Below are 14,732 nucleotides of genomic sequence, written 5' to 3'. Positions count from 1 at the left end.
TAATCAAGATTATAGAAACTGTTAGCAGTATGCAGTTCTGCCTTCAGGATAAGAAAAATGGAGATGATTCCTGGAATCCTTCTCTGTGGAGAAAGATTGGAGGGGTTAACAACATGGGCTTAGGAGTATGGGGAAAAGGATCTTCTCTCCCTTCTGGGCATGTAGAGTTGAACATTCAGTTTGCTTTGTGGTCTAGGTTGATTACTAAACTCTTGAGCAAGTCTGGAGGCATTTCCTAAATGAGGCTGCAGCTACCCAGCTTTTAAACTCAATTAGCCCTCTCTCCTGTGTTCTGCATGGCCTGTTGCTTCTAATGGACTTTCCTTGGTTCTTTGAGAAAGGGAAGGTGTGGGTTCTCCAGAACCAGCCCCCTTCTTCCCCCAGACTGGGTGGAATGGCCACATCTTATTTGTGGATCTTGGACAGTAGCAGTTTAAAGGTTCTCCAGAACATTAAAATAAATTTTGCCTAAGGGGGAAATGCTGGGGAAAAGAACAGGTAGTCATTCAACAGCAAAGAAATAAGTTAGCTTCTACTACCTGATGTGAGACTTCTTCAGAGTGGAAAGAATACCAAACTGGACTGTACTTTGTGTCATATCAACAGGATGGGTTGGCCCAGTGTGTTTCTTCCAGAGTGTCTTCTGAGGCTTGTGGTCTGCAAAATGCAAACATAAGAGAAAGCCATCCTATCACAACTAATAGCTAAAAAACTGTCTTAAGAAAATTGCTCTCCACAGGAATACAGATTAGAATGTATTTAATAGAGAGGTAGAAATTATATCTTACCATTAAAAAAAAAGTAACAAAAATAAAGACAAAACACCTAATGACTGCCTTAAGGGAAAACCCCTTTGTTAGTCTTCAAGCACAAGAAAATACTTGAGCTGTTTTGAACAGCAGTGTTTTTATAACATGCTTTGGTTGGATCACAATCTTTTTTCTCTTCTCTGTTTGATCTAAAAGTCCAACTGTGTTAATTTAAAAAATTAATGTAATGCATTAAGCTTGTAATATGATTAAAGGTATTACTAGAACTTTATAGAAGAAGGGGGTTTTTTGGTTTTTTTTTTCCTCATTGTGTTAGTTTTTCCCTGCAATTGCAGTTCTATGCAAAACTGTAACTACATCTGGTTGAAAACTTAATCTGCTTTTTCCTCTGTGGGGAAAATGCAGGAGGCTTTGAAGAAATACATATTTTAGTGGAAGTTCTTCTGGGAAGGCCTTTTGTGTGAGGAAAGGAAAAAAAGCCCCCTTGCTGCCCTAGAAGGTTTGATGGCCTGGTGTTTTGGTGTGCCTCTGGAATGTCAGAGCTCTGTTGTCCTTGGAGAAGGGCCTGGAAACGTGGGTTTGTGATACTTTGTGTGTGAAAGTCCTAATGACTGGACTATCTATATGGAAAGTGATCGTGCTGCCTACTTTTTCTCCTCTTTCTTTTATGATAAACTCCTTTCCCAAGAGAAAATTAAAAAATCACTTAGACATACCTCTCTATAATCTAATAATAAAATTTCAAAAATCTTTTTTATCTCTCTGAGACAGGAATATTATTTTCTAATCAATCTTAACAGTAATGCATAGATCCAGAGTTCATGTTGTCTAGTAAAGAAAAAAGCATAATAATAATAGAGTTTGCTGTTAGTAACAAAATTGAAGGAACTGTATCCGTATGTAAGGAGGATGCTGTGGCTGAAGAGCTCTGGAGCCATGGAAAATTCTTGTGTTTATTCCACTGAATATTACAAAGAAACACCTTGCTGTTTGTACACTTGTACCTGTACCTATTTGACTTCATTTGTGCATAGTGAAAAACTATGACCTAATGTTGAAAATGTGATGGCTTCTTTAAAAAATTCAAAACCAAACAGAAGTAAACAAGTTTGAGGGGAAAAAAGAAAGCCTTTTCATAAAGTCACAGTAAGTCTCTATGGAAGAATAGAAAATAATCAGTCTGATAAGTCTGGATCTCTTTTCCATTCATACAAAACATGAAAAAATCTTAGCTGCTCTATTACATCATCTCTTTTGAAGTACAGATGCTAATTGAAATCAGTCAAATATCTGTCTAAAAACATGTGTGGTAAGATACTACAGATCTTCTTTTCCTTTTTATCTACTTGAATACAGGTATGTCTGATTTTCCCTAAAGCTTCTACTGGTGCGTGGAGAAGGGTGGTCCTTGGATCATGCTCCCACAATCCTCTTTTTTGGTACTTCATGTTTTAATGTTTGCCACTTAAATGTGGTTTTGAACGTGCTTCTGAATGATTACTTTGCAAAAAGAAACAGACACTGCAGTCCATCTCCAGCTGAGCTTCCACCTTAAAGATTGGTGCTTTTCTCCTTTATTCCTTAGAAAAGATCATTTTTCATTAGATTCTGCTTTTCAGATAAGCTGCTCTCCACTTTTAATTCAAGGGAATAAGAGGTAGCCATTGGTGTACATTTGATCGCTTGGAAATATTTCAGTCTGCTCTGTCATTCAGATGTTTGCTGGATGGACTTGAAAGTATTTCTTTGGTTGCGGTTTAGAAAAATCTAGTGCTGTGCAATACATGATAAAAGGAAGTAATGCTCAAGATCTATTGTGTGTGGATTGCTGCAAACTGCTTTTTCTCTTACTGCTTTTAGCTGGCTGACCTGCAGAAAATGTTGCTTCCATGTTGTCTTCCTGTTATTGATGTGAAATTCTTTATTCCAAATACTTTTTAATTTTGCTTTGACTGTTTTCATAGTTTTTAGTGCTGCCTGTTTAACATGTGTGCAGCAAAGTGCTGCACCACTGAGTTCCTGCAGATGTTGTGAGCCAGGATGATTTTTATAACTGCCTCTATGATGTTCAGTCATGGAAGCCTTGATTTAGGAAAAAAAAACGAGGTTCAGGCATCGATGTCTTCAAATGTCCTGACCTACACCTGGAAAAAACCAGTCTTCTTGCACTGTCTGTGTGCTGAGCTGTCTGGGGTGGTTTACTTTTGTGGGTTTAAACACATTAGGTAAAGTTTGGAGTCATCCAGTAATCGCATGTTCCAAGTTCCTTTTTGTTGCATCTACAGCAATCCTCTTAATGTTACCCTTTTAAAACTCTTTGTTAGTAAATATCATCAGATAAAACCTTTTGTACTCGGGATTTCTGCTCTGAAAAAGTCCATGAAATAAACACAGTATTACCAGCTAATTGAGTCCGAGTTTAGGTTTAATGGGGGTTTTAGCAAGCTGTTAACAAATACAAGTATGACATTTTTTACCTCCTGATTTGGGGGGAATTTTGCTAATTGGATCACCTCTGTTTTCTCAATTCCCTTTTATATAAATTTGCCCTAAAAGAGAGCTATCTCCAACTACATTTTGTTTATTATGATTTCAGAGTACCTGCAAATCTGAAAATAATTTTAGCAAGAGTATTCCACTGTTAAAATAGTGGCCAGGACAATACTATATTTCATCTGTATTTTGAGATAATAATTTCATACATATAACAAATCATAATTTTCATTATTTTCAAGATAAACTTCAGAAAGATAAACTTTAAACCGAGTCACATCAATGCAGTTATCTGGGAGCGAAGTCAGACATCAAGGCTGTGTCACAGCCTGGATGGGGGAGTTAAATTTTTCACATTCACCTTTCACGTGAATGTGCTATGCAGTGTTGGCAGGGCATAACATCTTTCTTTGTATGTTTCAGCAGGGTTTTTTCTCCCTGCTCTGGAAAATGGTGTTTTCTGTGCTGTATCCTAGACCTTTCTCAGTCCTCCCATCTCTGCCATCAAAGCATCATATCATAGGTATTTATGCAAGATTTTTTCTTTCTTTTTATGGCAGTTTCTAAATAATGCTGACAAGTTTGTCAAGTCAGATATGTAGCCAACACTGTATGCAGCAGTTTTTTAGAGAGTGGGATTGAAAGGGAAATAATTAAATCAACACTGCTGGTCAAGGTTGCATTGAGGTGTTTTCCAGGGGAAAGAATTTTAACAGTAAAGCCAGGTCCCATTGGTTCTATTCTCCGTGCTGGTTCAGAGCATTGTTTTTGTCCCTTCCTCAAGTTCCACCAAAAACTTGGCTGTGGGCCCCTCCAGTTTGGAGATATATAAAGATCTAGTATTCACTCTTTAAAGCTGATATTCTAGCTCTTTTCCTTGCTAAGGTAGAATGAAAACCATTAACTATTGGTAAATGTCAACTAACCGCTAGACTTGAAAGAACCAGCAGCTGCTTTCTGCTTATGAAGCAGAGAAACTGTGTGGGAGGAGATGTAAAGAACCTCCTCAAATACCCACTACAACAGAGAGGCGGGGGAGAGACTGTACTGAATATGGGGTTTAACCTTTAGAATTCTTTTTCTGGTCTATCATGCTCTTAGACTTGTATGAAAATGCGAAATTGCAATTGATTTGTTTCAGGTAAAAGCATCAGAAAAAGGCCCCATGCCACCTAAAACTAATTTCTGATAAAAAATGGAGTACTCAGCTTGCCTGTATCAGTTTTGTGTCTGTTAAAGATTCATGGTATGAATCTCATAAACAGTTTTCAAATGTATTTATTGAATAACTGTTTGCAAAGGGCTTGAGTGTGCCTCAAATCAGATGCAATGTTTCAATGCAGCAATATTATTAACAGCATCGTTAGTGTAGTATTGAAATGGCAACACTTAAAAATTCATCTACCACAAATCTGAAATGATGAGTTTGTCTTGAATACAAATAAACACAGAGGAAATAGATTGGGAGGTATTCATTCATGATGATGTCTAAAATGAGATCAAAAATAGGCCACAGGTCTATGTTAATATAAATTGAGACAAATTCTAGCTTGGCAACACTGACCTAAAAGCTGTCTAAACAAAGCAGCTAATGTTTATTCTGGTTCTAAAGGAAGTCCGTATCTGCTGCTGAGAAAAGACAAAGGGTTGTTCTGGGATGTTTTTTGGGGTCTTTAAGTAACTTATTTATGTAGTAATTCATAGATCCTTCATCACTTTCTGAAATGGAAAAAATATGTATAACCTCATTAGCTCATGGCAAAACTGTTTTTTAGCCCTTTTAAAAATATTTGTGAAAACAGACTAGAAAATTTAGAAAGAAGAAGGGTTGGATGGTTTGGGTTCTTTCCCTGAAAATAGTCAATTACAAGACTATTATCTACTATACCAAATAAATGTGTCTGGAAAGTGAGGTGGCAATCTGGGTTTTATAATTGGAGACCTTTCTGTGCCTAGATGCTGACTGTACTGGGCAGATGAAACAGCTCTCAAGGAATGATAAATATTGTTCACTATGAAAAGACTGTTTTTACATGAACAGCTCTCATATGAAAAAAGAAAAAAAAGAACTTCAACTCTGTTATTTCACCTGTTCTTTTAAACATGTCCTTTATTGTTCGCTAACTACTCCCACCATGGAGCACTTGTCCACAGTCCTGGGAATTACTACTAACTCCCTCAGACGGGGGTGGGAAACTAGAACTGGTGAACAAGGGCTGGAAGGGTACCAGCTGGAGGATATTTGTGACAGATCAGAATAACAGGAAGAGAAGAGTAAAAAAGAAATGGTCAGCACTTTTGGCTTTTTAAAAGTGGGGTGCAGACGACTTGCTGTTATGTTTTTGCAATGTTTGTTTCCAGACTGCTGGCTTAGTCAGCCACATCTTTAATTTGCCCAGTTTATAACAGCTGCTTTGGCTGCTACCACAGAAAGAGAAATTATAATTTCCAAGCCTTCATTTCATCCCTCTTACCTATAATCCTCAAGTTCCAGTCTGTCTGACCACTTGACTAGGCTTTTTAATTAACAGATCTTCTTGGGGGCCCGTAAATGTGTTTTGCATATACAGGAGCACTAAACAGCCTTGGAAACTCTTGATGAGATGAAAAACATCCTGCTGGGAATATAAAATGGCACACAGTGCCTAGAATAATGATTTCCATAATTGAAATTTTCATGTGCTGTATTAAAAGGCATCATTTACCGAGGTTCCTGTTCTTTTGAAAAGAAAAGTGTTTCAGTTTCAAGAACTTCTCTGTTTAACTCTCTCTATATGGTTTTGTTGATTTCTCAGAAGAAGGCTTATGGGCTTGGCAAAAAAGGCACAAAGCTGAAGATGAAAACTAGCGTTTGAAATTTTTTTTTGTGCAATCAGTGATTCAGATGTACTTACTTGATTTGCTCAAATGAGGCAGATGGTGGAGTTCTGTAAAGATCTTTACTTTGTACCTGAGACCACTGATCATTTGGCTGAGGTGGCACATTGTTAATGATGTGTTAATAAACTATGTAATTGAGAAAGGTGGACTCTTCGATGGAAGGTAATAGCCCTCCCTGCTGCCAGTATCTTAATGTAATCGAAGAAAACATCTTGTTTTAATCATTTACTAATTGAATGGCACAGCAACTAATCTCTGGGATGTACCTTGGAGACCTGATTACATGTTTCATCGACTTCTGGGGAACCGACACAGTGGATGATGGTCAAATTGCCCTCAGCTCCCTTCATTGCTGGTTTGCAGCTCTGTGGTGATCTGTCTAGAAGACAAAGAAATAAAGAATTTTGTTCAATATGTTAGGATATGTCCAACAGATCAACCAATAATTGATCTCGACATTCCCCAAGGAAAAATTGCTAGTGTCACTGTAAAGGTCTTAGGGGTTTTATACAATCTGTACTAACTTCAGATTTTCAGATAAAATAGGTTTTGCTTCAATTTAACTCCAAGTGAAATTAGATTATTCAGAGTATTGAGATGTGACACAATGCTGTCAATAAGCCTTACATGTTTAATAGTTTAAACATCATAAATAGTTACATCAGTGGTATTTTTTTCCACATTGTTTTGACTTGCTGTCCATGTGGGATCATTCAGACATATAAAACAAGAAAAAATTGCCAGAAAATGAGCTCCAGGATTATTTTGCAGTGTACAGATAAGTGTTGGCAAGATCAGTTTCTGAAAAATCAAATACTAGACGTGGGTGTGTTGTTTTTTTTCCAATAGTGTAATTCTGAATTAATTTTCTCCTACAGAAAATTAATCCTGCTTAACTACTGAAATGCAGGTCTAGGTAATAATCTGATCTTTACTGCTGATACGCACCAATCCTGATGACACCCGCAACACTCCTGCACTTTTTTAGTAGCTCTGAATATTATTCCACTCTCAGCCTGTGATATTCAAAAGCACATGAGGAACTACACAAATGCTACATAAACCCCCCCATCCCTGAAGTGCAGTGGGTTAGGTGATGGGATTCTCAAAGCCTAAATTCTTGGCATTCAGGAAAGAAAATGCCAGGGCTCAAGTAACAAATATTTGAGTGGTTTCTCAAAGCTACTTTATTAAATTGGACTCCTTCAAACAAGTTTAGTGCCAAGTAAGTATGGTGTATTAGATCTAAAAATATTTTTTTTCAAATCTATACTTTTCAGTGGTCTAATGATTACTTTTTGAAGAACTTGTGCCCTTGAAAAATGCTGTAATTACACAGCGTGTTCTCAAAAAAACTGGTGTCTAGTATTAACCATCTTGTGGTTTCATGGAAGACATTTTGAGAATTTCGGATCCATCTTGTTCTGCTACGCCTTCTCTATTATGATTAATAGAAGAACATGCACGTTTGAATTCTTTGAATAGCTTTGAAAAGTCTCACATTTTTTATTTGTCTATTTTATAGGACATGAAAAAAGCCCCATCACTCCTCAGGGCATTAAAGCACGGTGCTTTTAATTACACAATGCCCATTAACGCTAATAAATTTCATGCTAAAGACCTATGCTGTACCAGTGCCAAGTAAAACATAAGTCTCCTTCCTTGTCAAGCCCTGTGCTTCACACTGCCTGGACATGCAGCCATTAACATGAGCTCAGTTGCACGACAGACATTAGACACAGATGCAAGATTTCACGTTGAATTTCAACAGCTTCTATAGGTTGAAATAATGCTAACATTTGATTTTCAAGTAATCTTTAGAAGTATTTAGATAGGAATAGTGTTAGGTGAGTGATGGAACATATGTGAAATCAAGTGATAATATTTTTCACTGCTGCACTTTTTCTGTAATCTAACTTGAGTTTTCTTGGTAAAGATTACTTTGTAATGCTACTCTGAAGAATGAGTTTACCAGCTGTATAAGATGAAGCATGTTTGTAACTGTTCATAATTCTTATTTCATTCTCTGCTGCTTCTCTTACCTAAGTCATTAACTGCAGCCCCCCATAAAAAACCCAAAACAATTTAGATACTGGCTGGCTATGAAGTGTTAGAGGTGTTAGCAAGTGGGAGGATAGTGGGATCAGCCAAAGGAATGTGAGGAAGTTTCATGAAAAATAAATGTGGATTTGTAACCAAATGTCCAGTGTTCCAGTTTTCTGATGTTCCTGGTACTTCACCTCAGGTGTAATGTGGAGAATAGGTTTGGTTTTGGTTTGTTTTTTTTTTTTTTTTTTTTTTTTAATAGTTGTACTGTACTATCTACAATCCCTGTGTAACAATCAGTGTTTATATCCTGAAGGAGGTTTATTAGTTAGTCCTTTCTTTCTTAAGTCTTTTGGCAGAGCCGTCTTCAGGAGCAGACAGAAGGAAAGAGAGGCAGCACCTGGGTTCAGAGTCAGAAATGTGCCACTTCCTCCTGGGCTGAAGGAAGAGGAATGTGAGAGTAAGGGGAAGCTGAGCCCAGCAGAGCTGAGCTCTCTGCTCATGGTTATTCCTGCAAGGCAGAGGGCCTTGGGGGGTTCTTTTAGAATGCTCTCAGCAGTTGTTTATCCTCAATCACAAACCCGTCAATTCAGGGCATTAATCACATTTTTAGAATGTTTATTATATAATATTTTCTATGTTTATATAATATAATATATAAAAAAAATATATAATATTTATATAATATTTTCTGTTTATACTGCATTAATGTTCTGCTGAAGGGCAGAAGACTTTGGCTGAATTTGAGTGCCTCTGTAGAAGCAGCCTCCCATAAGACAAAGAAAAGGTGCATTACAAGCAGTGAGATTGTAAGAATGCTAATGTTGATGAACACTAATCATCAGAGCTGGGAGCATTTTGAAAACCTTTCTGAAGACTAAAACTCTATTTTACACCTCTACTTCCTAAATTCTGATCTTAGATGTTGTTGTGAACATCTTTTTTATTTTTAAATTAGTGAGACTCTTGAGTTGTCCCAATCTTCCTGCCATAAATTGGATTTGCCCTCAGCTTTGGCTAGTTTCATAGAGAAATCCTGCTGCTTTTTCTCCTGCTCTGCTTGCTGCTGCTCTCCCTGCTCAGAGGCAGACCTGTTCCAGCTCAGTGAGGAGTGCCTGTCGTGAAAGTAGTAAACTTCTTATAAAAAGCCTAAAAACTTGGATGTGCCTAGGTGCCAGGCTTTTAAACTCATTGTAGCTTTATTAATGACACCCTGGGGGAAGCATCTTTTAGTAGTAAACATAGTCGAACAGATTTGAGCTAAAAAGCTGGATTTATTTTGTTTTGGTTGTGTACAGTGCCATTATTGGGAGATGATTTAGAGCAATAGCCATGAACTCTCAGCTTGGATCATTTTAAACTGAAGGTTCTCCATGACTGAAAACATTTTTCTGAGTTTATGGGAGCTTTCCCCCTCCTACCCCCTGTAGCACTTTGCATTTTAAAAAGAGCCATGTGTTAAATAGCATTTGTTGAGCTTACTCACTAAGCAAATATAATTTTGTTTTTTCTTGAAACATTCATTCCTGCTCTGCTTTTGAGATTACACACGTGCCAGTGTGCTATTCTTCTCCCTAGTAGTTCCTACATGAAATCTATTTTCCCTGAAAAAATGGAATCTTTGTGTCTTTGTCTCCGCACTAGCTTTCAGGCATGTTTTGGCAGGGGTTCTGACTGTCGAGGCACTCGAGAGGAGGGGCCTTGCACTCATTTGTCAGCTTTTCTTGCATCTGTAATTTTTGCCCACTCAGCAGTACTGGAGGGCTTTAAAAAAAGGGGGAGAACTTGCAGTTGTTGCAAGTCAAACTCTTGAAATAATTACTGGACTGTAACAGTTTGGGAAAGAGGTGTGTATGAGAGAAACAACAAAAGCTTTGGCTAAAACCAGCTTTAGCTCTAAGGTTTTAGCAACTCTCCATTTCATGTAATTGCATGGCTTTTCCCCATAGATCATTACAGGCAACAGTACTTTTTTTATAGATTTGCTCATTATGAGTTGATAAACTGGCTTTTCTTAATGATGATGAAAATAATTTCACTGGTGTTCAACACTTGGTTGTTTCCAACCAACAGCTTAATTTAAAATGCTTAAGTCTTCTCTAACTTCCGTCCTAATCCTTTCCTGCAATCTCACTTCGCAAGCTGGGTGCTTTCATCTCCTCATGTAATATAACCAAACAGAAATTAGTTAATTTTTTTATTATTAGAAGACAGATCCCTTCATACTAAGGAAAGCATTTTTCCTCTTCAGCTTTTTATGGAGTATTAACGTTGATCTCTCCTCGTTTCAGTAGGCTATTTAAGCTCAGGGCTCATACTGTGAGCTGTTAATTAATCAGTGTGACAGATGAAGAAAGTATCCAACTATGAAAGGAAACCTTACTTCAGTGACTAACAATAAGGATGTGAGCCCGAGTGATTTAAAGGATTTTTTTTTTTTTTTTTTTTTTTTTTTTTTTTTTTTTTTTTTTTTTTGGTGAATGTGTGATAAGGAGCCTTAAGCTGTTTGAGGTAACGATGGGGGTTTTTTTGCTCAGATTGTGTCACTGCACAAACATTAAAGGGCTCATCAATATTTTGTCTTGGAAAGTCTAGACAGGAGTTAAAAGAGCCTCTCCTACAGTTTGAAGAGATCCTGTTTCCCATAATTAATAACAGGAAGCAAGTAAATAAGGCTTTACTGACAAATGAAACAGCAGCAGTAACATGTACCCAGAAACATTAGCTCCTGACTGAGAAATGTAGCTGAGGTCTGTTGGTTTTAGCGCACAGGAAAAGATCACTGTGGAGGCACATTAGAGCTTGGCTCATATCTAATTCAGTTATGTGATATCAGACTAAAAGTCAAAAAGTAATGATAATGCATTTTAATTATTGAGAGTGATTCGTGACCTTTGTTTACATCTGTGTTACAGTCCAAGTACTCTTCCCCTGTCATTTGAAATTCTTTGAACTCAAAAGGAGATTTTCATGTTTATTTAAAAGCTACCAGAAGGCATTTCAGACATTTCCTGGAACAAACTGTATATATGTATTTTAGGAAGATAAGAAATGAAAGGAAACTGACGAAAAGCTTTCAATTTTCTTCCTTTTTGAAGATTGCACTTTCCCTTCAAAGATACCCTTTTAGAAAGTAGTTGGAAACCCTTCTCTCCCCCTCCCAATTCCTCTCATTAAAATCAGTTAAACAACAAAAGGGGGGTTAGACCCTCATCTCTTCTGTGCCAGTGTAAAACCAGTGCAGTGCTATTTATCTCACGGAGCTGCTAAGTTCATTTCAGTAACTCCACATTGCATAGACAAAAATTCTTCCTCGCCTTTGCCTGCCATACTTCTGATTTCTTTGGTTTTTTGGGTCACACTGGAGTGGGAGGTTGGAAGAGCAGGAAAAGGAGGAGGTTTCTGTCTATGTGGCTGGGTTGTTTTCCTAGGGAGCAGCAATGACTGAATGCAATATTCAGAAGTACCGGGAAGCTCATTTAACACTGTGTTTGTGCTGGACCTTAAGTCTGGGCTTGTTGAATTATGGGTTCATCGTCTGGCATGCTGACTATATGATACAACTCTGTAATACAGACTGTTTGTCATCTTGGTGCTGACCTTGAAAAGAGAAGGGAAGGGAATTGGTTTCACTGATTCTTAGGTACACTGGACAGTAGATTCCTGCTTTAGCTATTCAATTTACAGTTAACTATTAAATTCTTTTCCCCTCCCATAGGTGAGCTGTTGGGCTTTCTGCTATAAATGACAAGATAGGACAAAATAAGCTTGTTTGTAGGGCTGATGTTTTTTCCTTTTCTGTGTATTTTAGAAGATTAACAGCCGTTGCTCCACAGAAGCATGGTGATGAATACTAAATAGTCCACCATACGGCATTTTGGAAGGAATTCAGTAAATTCAAAGACACCCCAACATTGTATTCCATAACTTTTTCCACCAACTGTAGCGTGTACTATGAAAGCAAGAGACTATATCCCAAAAGAGGACCATGCTGTTTACAATACCTTGTCAGGTTAAAATATTTCCTGGCAGTTTTTCTTTTATTGTTGACTGATTGAGATATTTGAGCGCATGCATCTAACTTGAGCATAGGCTTCTCCCATTTTCCTCAATGAGTTTCTGTATTTTCACAGTTCATAATCGGACTTCTGTTATCTTCTAAATGCCTTTCCCTCCCCTGCTAAGTACTGAGTTCTGTCCCCTTGAATCATGCATGCCAATATCTAGCTAGACTTACAGCTTTTAAATGAGACAACTTGTGGAATGTGGTGCTACTTGACACAAGTGCTTGGCTTCTTACTGAAAATAAATAGCTCAGATGTCACTTCAAATGCCTGTTGTAACAGGGAAAAGTCACAGACAACTGTTGAAGGTGCACTTTCAGGGTATCTGTGAGGTATTTTGTCAATTTTTTTCCCTAGCTCAGCGCTGTAATAAATCATGAGTTCCCAGTGAAGTTTATTGTGGAAACAGGGCATTTTCTTTGCCACAAAAAAGTTACCCTAGACAGAAAAGCTGCAAATAAAATTGCGTTACTTTTTCATCTGTTTTGGACCTTTGAAAACCATGTGTCTAGACCTATTATGTGCAGCATATAGGGTTAGAATTTTTTCTAATTAAGAAGGAAACAATATACAAGTCTCTTTAATACCAAACTCGAGTATCTTCAATGTCATGTCCCAGAAATTATTTTTATAATGAGCTTGATCTTTGCATTCAGTTTTTGATGTGGTTTTGCATGAAAAAGGTGGAAATTTCCATATTTAGGGGATTGCTTTCAGAAAGAAGGGTGATCCATCAGTGGAACAGTTTGAATTCTTTGAATTGTCAGATTATATATTACCAGTGCTGTGTGCACTGGTACATGTAGGTTGTTTAAAAGCATATTTCAGAGAGATTAATGACTATAGTAAATACTAGACTAATGTAGAGTAAGATTGCTGATATAACCTCCGTTTAATCTAAAAGGTGCTGATATGAAAAGCTACAGTTCTAACGGGACTAGGTGTTGGTGGCAACATTTTGCTATCTTTAACCTTATAGTACATAGTTTCCAAGTGGAACTCCCGATAACTAGCAGTTTCCAGGACATTATCTAGATTTCCCGTTCATTTTATTGTAAGGATCATCTTGTGCCTTTTTCCAAAAGAATGAAGACTCTTTTTGATAGGGTATCATCTAAACCCTACTCTGTTAAAGTCACAAGGTTCAAAGTATCTGAAGGTACCATGATTATACCTCACCTTTTAATATAATATTTATTTTTGTCCTCTAGAGTTTTTAATTACTTTTAGCATACTTTTCTTGGTGTGTGTGCTTGTGATTGGACCTGGTTCATCCCTTCTCTGTAGTTTTTAAATGTTGTCTAACAGTAAAGATTTATTTCTGATTCAACAGAAGACTCCTTGTAAGAAACCAAACTAGAAGAATATAAAGAAAAATGAATTTTAATCCAACTTCAAATATTAAAGTTTCTAATTACATTTCAGACCATTATTTAAATATGTAAAGAATCTCTTTTTATTGTGCTTCACATTTACTCTAAGTTGTCTTTGAGAATCCCTTTAATTCATAGAAGTTGGGAAGCTCTGCTTATTTCTTTAAAGCAATAAACATACTTTGGCATACAATTTAAAGAATTTTAAATAAAATAATGATTTTTTGGATGAAAATCCAAAACACCTTCTCTGAAGGTGTTAAATTAGAAGCAAGCCAATGGATTGGCCTGCTGTGTGAAAAAGCTCTCCAGGTTGTCAGGGAGCAGAACAGAAGGGAAATAGAAAAACTGTTCTGAACTCCATCAGGTAATAAAATCTAAGGAAGGCCAACAGGATATGTGAGTCCAGGCATTTAATTTTCAAAGGTGTTCACTTTAGAGATTCAATTAGAAAAAGATGTTTAGACTTTCAGTTTCTTTGTGGGAACTGAAGATATCTGCTAACATTAGAAAAGATCTTTGAAAGGGACAGACACTGCTGCATTTACTTCAGTGATGCTGTAGAGTGGAGAGGCCTCCTGCATCTCCCAAGACTTTGTGTCATGCATCCTACAAGGGGTTCAGAAGGAGGGGCAATGCCCTGAGAGTCCTCACTGTGCTCTCACTGTTGTGACAGTCAGTGTTGGGAGTCAAAAATGGGGAAAAATTCCAATACTTCACATGCAGATTCTGCAAGTTAAAACTTTTGCTTTACACAGAACAGTGACTGAAAAAACAAAAAGAGTTGAATTTCCTGTAATGCCCCCTTCAACCTTTAGAAACTCAAATGCACGACTGTAATCAGAGAAAGAAATAGTAGAGTTGCATCTTTTTTTGGCAGCAGAGGAGTAAGGGAATACCTGCAGCTATTATTTCTTGATGTCCTAGTTTAAGTTCAGACTCGCTAAATCAATGTGCCTCATATTCTCTCTACTCCTTTAAACACACCTACCTGTATTTTTTGAAAAGCCAGGAGATAGGAATATGAGAGGATGAAATAAGATTTTTATTTGTTTACTTAAATGTTCTCATGAAGGATTTTGTAGCTACCTTGGGGTGTACCCTTC

At 37.2% G+C, this 14,732-nt stretch overlaps 1 protein-coding gene and 1 long non-coding RNA gene across 13 annotated transcripts in view; one reads left to right on the top strand and one right to left on the bottom strand.

Moving 5' to 3' along the window:
* LOC120756726 (uncharacterized) overlaps positions 1-14,732 on the top strand; it is a 187,954-nt gene that overhangs the window by 44,875 nt on the left and 128,347 nt on the right. The gene's annotated exons all lie outside the window — the stretch shown is intronic.
* The window catches only part of LOC120756725 (uncharacterized), a 61,591-nt gene that overhangs the window by 25,082 nt on the left and 21,777 nt on the right, over positions 1-14,732 (bottom strand). For 6 of the 10 annotated variants that reach the window (XR_005702226.2, XR_009208137.1, XR_005702227.2 and 3 more), the window contains exons 2-3: positions 6,410-6,522; positions 540-657 (exon numbers count right to left, since the gene is read on the bottom strand). Coding sequence is in view for 2 of the 10 variants with exons in the window: in XM_040073331.1 (XP_039929265.1) it covers positions 540-657; positions 6,158-6,248 (209 nt within the window). In the remaining 8 variants the exon portion in view is untranslated. Of the gene's footprint in view, positions 1-539; positions 658-6,157; positions 6,265-6,409; positions 6,523-14,732 lie in introns of those variants that run through there. The other 4 variants (XM_040073331.1, XM_040073332.1, XR_005702223.2 and 1 more) reach the window with 3 other exon arrangements.

Source organism: Hirundo rustica, chromosome 9, assembly GCF_015227805.2.
Source record: "Hirundo rustica isolate bHirRus1 chromosome 9, bHirRus1.pri.v3, whole genome shotgun sequence".
NCBI lineage: Eukaryota > Metazoa > Chordata > Aves > Passeriformes > Hirundinidae > Hirundo > Hirundo rustica.
The sequence above is the reverse complement of the archived record's forward strand: the minus strand, read 5'-3'. Positions and strand labels throughout refer to the sequence as shown.